Source organism: Haliotis rufescens, unplaced genomic scaffold (genome assembly GCF_023055435.1).
Source record: "Haliotis rufescens isolate VD_foot unplaced genomic scaffold, xgHalRufe1.0.p SCAF_13, whole genome shotgun sequence".
NCBI classification, from domain to species: domain Eukaryota; kingdom Metazoa; phylum Mollusca; class Gastropoda; order Lepetellida; family Haliotidae; genus Haliotis; species Haliotis rufescens.
Genome location: NW_025963813.1, coordinates 14,427,652 through 14,436,630, shown reverse-complemented (window position 1 = coordinate 14,436,630; position 8,979 = coordinate 14,427,652). Strand labels below are relative to the sequence as shown.

The window sequence follows — 8,979 nt, the reverse complement described above, 5'->3', positions numbered from 1 at the left end:
GAGTGACAAAGCTGGTCCCCAGTCCCGATGGGTTGGTTGGAGGCGTCTTATCTGAGCCCTATAGCGTGGGACGTTGCTCATGACACGCTCTCACGCACGCACGCACGCACGCACGCACGCACGCACGCACACACACGAGCTATTGCTTAGTGCAGGATTACGCGCCAGGTGTAAGAGTTGGATGGGATACATGCTCATGTTATTAATCATCTTATAAATGTGCACACTGAAGGGCCATGCCATCTATATGTCTTTCTAAATTTTCTGAGATGAGGTGAGATTATTGCACCTATAGCAGTGTGTGTGTGTGTGTGTGTGTGTGTGTGTGTGTGTCCACCTAGACACCGTGCTACAGTTTAACATGGATACCCCACTCAGACACAGAATGATGACTCCACGCCGACAAGTCCTTGTTTTCCCCCTGCGACAGGCAGGGCAACAACAAGTGCCTTCTTTTAACCTCTTTTGATATGGCGCGTTCAGGGGATCGAACCACCGACCTTCCCCTCTCCGGGCAGACACTCTATCCACTTCCCCACGCAGGCGGTCTCTGTGAAGAGAAATGAACATTATTTTCACTTTTAGGCCAGTTTAATTTTGGCTTGCGGATTTCTGGCCCCAAAATCTTGGTCGGTAGGTCGAAAACACAAATTGCAAATTCTTTTCTTTCAATTTCCTCCAAATGTTAAGTAGGTTGGAAAAAAGGGGTCTATTAAATTGTATTTTCAAGATTTTTAAAGCATTGTGTTTTAAATAATTAATTTATATTGATAGCGACAGTTATTCGGTGTGTTTTTTCAACAATTCACTTTTATATTTCTTTCCACATTTCATTTTTTTGGGAGTCGTAAACCAAATTTTGAAAAAGGTTTTTTGACCTTGATTGTTCTGGGAGCATGTGAACACATTTGAGCACACGATAGCCAAATACCTGGACACAATTCCGATCTGCTCATTTGGTGTGTAGTTTAATGACAATGACAGATAGCGTGCGATAGGTGCACTTTAAAGAAGAAAAAGGAAAAAGGGCCCCACCAGCGTTGTCAGCGGTGACTGTGTTCCGCATTTGACGCCTGTAATTACTGTCTGGAAAGGCGATAGTTGTATACATCTCCACGGAAACTTTCTGCAATTCTGGTGAAGAGGGGGTAAATTCATGAAAGTAAATTTTGCTGCACAAATTATGTAACACAGGAGGCTCAAGCTGCATGGTGATGAGATTGTCATTTGCCTCGACAGCTCATTGGGAGTCGCACGTAAAATATTTCTCTACCGCAATGTCAGACGCCTCGGATGACCCCGTTCGTGTGTGAATGTTGTTTTTGCTCCGCACCTTTGCAGATCATTTATCACGGTCGCATGTAAATAATGAAATCTCGGGCAGATAAAGCAAATAACATAAGAGTAAAGGCGATTACAGACTTGTTCTACTTCAATCACGCGTACTGTAGTTGGTTGGTGGGTTTGTTGTTTAACGCCGCACTCCGCAATATTCCAGCTATATGACGGCCGTCTGTAAATAATCGAGTCTGGATCAGACAATCGAGTGATTAATGTAATGCAGATGTATGGAAATATCACCTTGGAAAATTCGCGAACTGATGCTCCGAATTAACACCCAGAACAGCCAGCTAGCTGTCAATAAACCCACCCTGGTTTCATCCCATCAATGCTTCAGGTCAAACAAAACTAACCAGACAAGTATTTCCTCGTCTTTAAGTCGCCTACACGCTTAAAGGAACATGGCAGAGCGAGCAGTTTTAATATATCTGGGTCAAATTAAACATTAATCGTCACGGTCATTAACTTCGCACCTCGTGTTACTGAGCATGTCGGATCAATCAAGATACGCAGCACAAGAGAATAGGTAAACAACGTGTTGTTGTGTCGGTCACTCATAACACATCAAGACCGCTTTCAGCGTCTGGTTGAAGACACGGACAGTGAAAACATTCTAAGGCTGAGGTGACCTCATTATACATTATTTACACACACACAATGATACAAATGTACCATCACTAAAAATCTTTATTGTGTCAATTTATATACAAACTATGGACAGACATATAATATACATGCATACATGACGATAACGGTGGGTGAGGGGCAGGGTTAGCATAGCGTTCTAAATTATTGCTCTTATAGATATACATATAGCACGGGTGTGTGTGTGTGTGTGTGTGTGTGTGCGTGCGCGCGCTAGTTCACCTAGATACTGTGCTACAGTTTAACATGGATACCCCACTCAGACACAGAATGATGACTCCACGCCGACAAGTCCTTGTTTTCCCCCTGCGACAGGCAGGGCAACAACAAGTGCCTTTTTTAAACCTCTTTTGATATGGCGCGTTCAGGGGATCGAACCACCGACCTTCCCCTCTCCGGGTGTGTGTGTGTGTGTGTGTGTGTGTGTGTGTGTGTGTGTGTGTATTCTTATACTGGACCTCGTTCCTCAAAGCGATCTTAGCGCTATGATGATCGTAACCCTATGTTAAAGTGTGGCACTTAAGATCACCTTAGCGCTAAGATAGCTTTGAAGAACGAGGCCCTGGTCCGGAGTATCGTGACATGGCATTAATCATAAGAAATAATTTTATGTGACATTGAATAGAGATGTAAATACCCACTCACGTGTAGCGCTAGAATAAAATGTAAACAGGGTAGAAATAATGTCAGTGTGTTGTTTCAAGACGACATTACCTTTTACTGCAGGCACAGTATAAGAAGGTGCATGTGGGAGACAAATAGTAAACATGACAATTTAAGCTTTGATTTACTTTCAAATTCACAGCTCACCACATGGGCAGATGTCAAAGACGGATATCAACAGGGACTGACCAGAAATGTCAATTTCCGTTAGATTGGCTCGTAAACAAATCGGAATGTTTCGAAACCGCGCGCTTCTGTTATAACGCGGTCGGTTCATCGCCTCCACAGATTGGCACAGCCAATCTCCCCTCCCGTTAATTATGAAATTATCTGAAAACCTAAAACAGATATCTTAGAATAGCCCATCCTTAGTACATATCTTGTTAACGTTTTCGCTGTAACTTTGCACTGTCAAAGCAAAACATGGTTTATGAGTAGCGCAATATCGATGGAGTTGTCACGGTTCGCTGGAGGTTGCGCATGGAGACATTCGTTACGGTCGAGTTACTCACGTGACGTCACATAAGGCTATGTTCCGGGAGGGTCAGCCAATGAAAACCGACATGTATTTACCTTTCTCACGCGTTGAAGTGGGATTTCTCGGAAACGTGGGTTAGCTCGTCGTCCGTACAGCCACACAGCCACACGCATCTAACTTTCCAGCTCTTATAATGTGACCAGGGAATGCGCTATACTCAGTGGTGTGATACGTGAAAATGTCGGGACTCCGACAAAGAACCATGATTGAAATAATAGCTGGATTTGTGGCATTTCTCGCGTGTGTCAATGCACGATTCATCAACTTTATTCCAGGATTTGAGTATCAGTACAAATTCAACTCAAAGGCTGATGTGAAGAGTATCGGGGAATTCCACATTGCAGCAAAGGTGAGATAGATAGATAGATAGATATATAGATAGATCACTGGATTACCTTGTCCTGACTCGATTATTACATGTCTCCGTAATACAGCTGGAATATTGCTGAGTGCGGCGTTAAACAACAAACAAACTAGTTAACTAATTAACAGAATGTCTCTCAGTCGTGACTATGGTTTGATTGGACGATTTCATGTTTATTTAGCGTCGTATTAGTCGGATTGGGCTCAAAGCGAAGCTGTGGTGGACCCAGGGTATTAATCATTAAAGAGTTGCGATATATAACCCTGGGTAATCGAGGATGAGATACACAATGTACTTACTTTTCTTGTATAAGTACAGTCTTTAAAGAAAACGGTGCCCTAAAGACACTTGTTTGTTTGTTGTTTAGAATGTAAACACATACAAGACATTTAGGAATGTGTTTAAATCCTAAACGGAAAAATATTTGATGGGTTCCAGCTCAACACGTTTACAGTCTAAACACAGGACATGACCTTTCTTCTCACAGCCTAAACACCACATTAACATATCCCCAAAATCTAAACCTGTTTAGAATTTAAACACGTTTACGACAAAGTACATATCAGTGTGTATTATCCTAATAATCTAAACATGTTTAGATAATGTGCATATCATTCAGCATTAAGTTAAATATGGATAAGATGTATAATAAATATTGAAATTAGGTGTGCAATCATATTTATAGCACTTGCATAACACATATACAACCGGGACTTACATCGAACTTGGTACAATATTAACATAAAAATGTAAAAGCGAAGATTCGAATCCAATTTCGTGGATCGATGCTCATGATATTAATCACTGGGTTGCCTGGTCCAGACTCGATTATTTACAGATCGCCGTCATACAGCTTGAATAGTGCTGAGTGCGGCGTTAAACAACAAACAAACAATCAAACAAACGTCATGACCAAGGCAGCACTGATAGTAACAAACAAAACAAGCTAAGATAATGGCGACTAGAAAAATGAAATCAATGAAAGTATGTCATGTTACGACAACAGACCCCCAAACTTTTTTTAAAGTTATCCTAAACATGCTTAGACACTAAACGCGTCAAAACTTTGGGACAAGAACGTGTTAAGGTTTGTGAGTGAAACGGATAGCACACTGAAACATGATTTGGTTGGTTGGTTGGTTGGTTGTCAGTAACGCCGCACTCGGCAATATTCCAGCGAAATGACGACGGTCTGTAAATAATCGAGTCTGGACCACACAATCCGGTGATTGACACTAGTAGTAGTCGTGGTTGTGATAGTAACATTTATTTATGTATGTATGTATGTATGTATGTATGTATGTATGTATGTATGTATGTATGTCTTGTTATTTGCTTAAATCAGGTACAGGTATCCTTTCCGCTTAATTTTAACCTTCCCATATTCCTGTGTCTGTTTGTGAGGCTTTATACACGAATACGTGCAATACCTTTACTTCACGTAATGGCCAGTCACGCGGGGACAAAGCCTGACCTGAAGGTGTGGTCTGCGTGACGGAGATTCCTCGTATGAAGTAACTTGAAACTAAAAACGTTCATGACACCGAACAACCACTAATATTTCCTAGGTAATGTGTGCGTCCAGACAAGTGTTTCATTACATCAGTATCATGTGCCGTACTGGTTGTCACCTCGTCACTCACTTGATGATACAGCGGGATAAACAAGCCTCGAGGCATTATTCGTTGAAAAATGTGAAAAAATAATATCAAAGCAAGTGGTGAGTGAGCCTGGATCAACTACACACAAATCGATCTTAGTCGTTCTTTCGACAAAAATTACAATGGGAAATATAAATTCATGCAGATAATTTATCGACCGCTCAAAACCTCTTTAATATTTTTTAATTCACCTCATCTCACATTTTGTTTCGGGAATCATTTTTTAAAGTTTTTATTACTTAAGGTTGTTTTTTTCATTTTGTTCACTAACTCTACGGTCGTAGCCCTATGGGGACCCGTGAAGATTCCGGGGTAGAATAGGTCTTTAGCAACCCATGCTGGCCGTAAAAGGTGACTATGCTTGACGTAAAAGGCGACTAACGGGATCGGGTGGTCATGCTCGTTGACTTGGTTGATGCATGTCATCGATCCCAATTCCGTGGATTGATGCTCATGATATCAATCATTGGATTGTCTGGTCCAGACTTGATTATATTTACAGACCGCCGCCATATATGGAATATTGCTGAGTGCGGCTTAAAACAACAAACCAACCCAATGGGTTTTGTGAGTGTATTGGGAGTATGGAGTTTACGATCGTCTTATCGCTGTGATCGCTTTGTGCAAGAGGACCCAGTTGTGCAGCCTTTAACAGTGACGTTGTTACAAAGTTGCGTTTGTGTCGCCACGTGGTTAATGCGTTCGCTCGTCACGCCGAACACCTGGGTTCGATTCCCAACTTGCGTACAATGTGTGAAGCCCTGTCTTGATGTTTCCGGCCATGTGTTGCTGGAATATAAAGGCGACAAAAAACACACCCGGTGTTTACTTGTGTTTTACATGGTTTTCACATCCGCCGACCCTCAAAATGAAACAAGTGCATGCGTCCCAAGCAGCGTGCGTGCTTTTGTTTCCATGGAAACCCTATAAACAAATAAGGGGCGGTCGGGTAGCCTAGTGGTTAAAGCGTTCGCTCGTCACGCCGAAGACCCGGGTTCGATTCCCGACATGGGTGCAATGTGTGAAGCCCATTACTGGTGTCCCCCGTCGTGATATTGCTGGAATATTGCTAAAAGCGGTGTAAAACCATACTCAGTCACTCACTATAAGCAAATAAACACATTTCAGAAAATGCCACTTACATTCAAAAAATAAATATTCTCATCTTTCCGACCCTATTTTCAGACAAAAATATTATTATTAACAATATAAAGAATACTTTTATTTCTCATGACAAAGCACAGTAAACTACGTTTATAACGAACACGCTTATAACGAACTGACGGATATAACGAACTTACTTTTTTGTCCTGACTATTAGCTGTAGTTATGCTGTATATATGCTTATAACGAACTACGGTTATAACGAACTAAAATTAGTGGTCCCTTTGAGTTCGTTATAACCGTAGTTTACTGTAGTGATTTTCGCCAGTGTTTGTTTCTATTTACACCTGGGTATAGGCAAAAGTTTTTTGACAGCTTCAGTGTATATACAATAACCATGTATAAACTTCATACACTGAAACCAGTGTTATATTAGCAAACTTTGTTCTGTCGTTATGTCGTTATAACAATATCTCAACCATGCGAGGAGGTGAAAGCCACCGCAGGCTTTCTAATGAACGTCACACATGCAAAGTTCATAAGGGTGTACTAATAGGGGTATCGTGTATACAAAAGGGTAAACGTTATACAATCTGTGTGTGTTCTGGCATGACTTTAGTTTGTTCGGGTTTCTTTACCGGCCGAGTAATTATAAACAAACGAACCCTTTGTTGAACACTTTGTTGATCCCTTTGCTCAAAGATTGTTTGATCTTGGTTACAACATTCAAGACCGCAGTAAAGCTTTCAAAATGTTTTATGCTAGGCATGTGCGGGTCTTTTCCAAATTTGACGCATCACCGACAAACATTATGTATGTTGCAATTCCCAATTTTGACTTGAACCATGTACGACCGTGTTTTTTCAGATGAATAACTGACTTGCCTTTGCATGTGTTTGTCATGAATGCCACGGGTGGGGCAGGATATGCTCTCCTATGAACACCCGTACCATCAAAAGTTGACAGTGAGTGAGTGAGTGAGTTGGTTTTACGCCGCTTTTAGCAATATTCCAGCAATATCACGGCGGGGGACACCAGAAATGGGCTTCACACATTTTACCCATGTCGGGAATCGAACCCGGGTCTTCGGCGTGACGAGCGAACGCTTCAACCACTAGGCTACCCGACCGCCCCCAAAAGTTAAAGTTAACACATGATTAGGATATAGTCGGAATCGTACAATGGGCTCTGGTTTTAGCAGATATTTCTTATGATCGTGGAATTAGGTCTTGTCGCTTTTATTAACACGTCTCCACTGTATACCTGCCTTGTGTGTAGTAGAGTGTCCGGGCCATCAATGATACAGGAAGACTTTCCGACTAAATGGCAACACTAGCAATTTTAAATTGATTCAGGTCACTTAAAACCCACTTTCTGGTAACGTAAAGTGTATCATCATTGACGAACAGTGTCGCCAATAGGGCAATGAACCCAATTATTGTATATCAGAGATTGACAGAAGTATACAACCATGCCTGACATATAACTATAGTAATATAGAGGAATCGGGTGTTCTTAACTTCTTTTGAGTGGTATGTATACTATATTGTACATCACAGATATATGTCGGCGCACCCTCTGTACGCGCGGCAGTCTTTAACAAAAGCCGGACGAGTGACTGACCTGTTTCGATAATAAACGATCGATCGAAGCCCTTTCCTTAGAATCTACCTCATTCAAGTACGTAGCGTGGTGACAATAGCTGCAAATTAATATTATACTTGATTGAACGTTTAGAATACATTGTATACTCCCCAGGGAGCTGAGAATAAAAATCGAGTGCTCGCTGATCCATTTACTGGGGTAATAATGTAAGCGCCATGAGCACACGAGCTGGTATGGAGTTTGGCGCCATACAAATGGATTATTATTATTATTGTTGTTGCTGTTGCTTTTGTGCTATACGTGTATGTGATCAGTCAGTCCTATGAGCGCTGATGAGCGTTCAAGCACGGGAATCGTGTGACTTGCAATTGCCTGTTTGTTGTTGTGGTGATATATATAGTGTTTATTGTAAACAATTGAATGTCGGTCACCTGGATGCTAGTTTTCGTTTTACTTATTTGTTAGTGTCACTTCAGTCCGCATTAATATTCCAGCATTCTCAGGACATCATGTTGATAATCTGACAGCGGTCTGTAAATAATCTAGTCTGGACCAGACAATGCAGTGATTGATATCATGAGCATCGAACCAGCAAATGGATTTAGATAGCCATACTCTTAATACAAACATATTTTTCACTTAGCCACAGGATAAGATTTATAAATCCTTAACCATGTCATGAAAACGTTATTGTCTAGTATCAAAAAAACTCACCAAAGGAAAATAACTGAGACACCAACACGAAAGTACTATAGTTTGTTTGACAAATATAACAACTTTAAACTTATGTTTAACCATTCGCTTTTATGACACCAAGTTATATAATGTTAAAGTTGTCGACGCGTATGTTGACGGGGAAATTAGCTCACATTGAAGACGAAGAATACGTTGAGTCCAAACTTCTTTAGTCGGCAAAAAAACAAACAAATACAATAAATATTGCTAATAGAAATACCTACTCGCGGCTATACATACAGGTGCTGTCGGAATACCAGGCAAACTAACAGTAAAGATGTAAACATGTGTATACACTATTGGACAACAATCGACAGACGAAG

The 8,979-nt window shown here is 41.1% G+C and overlaps 1 protein-coding gene across 1 annotated transcript in view; it reads left to right on the top strand.

Annotated features, from left to right (window-relative positions):
- Positions 1-3,243: 3,243 nt before the first annotated feature.
- LOC124111176 overlaps positions 3,244-8,979 on the top strand; it is a 187,156-nt gene continuing 181,420 nt past the window's right edge. Inside the window, exon 1 of the mRNA XM_048394836.1 lies at positions 3,244-3,536. Coding sequence (XP_048250793.1) covers positions 3,366-3,536 — 171 coding nt within the window. The 5' untranslated portion in view covers positions 3,244-3,365. The remainder of the gene's footprint in view (positions 3,537-8,979) is intronic.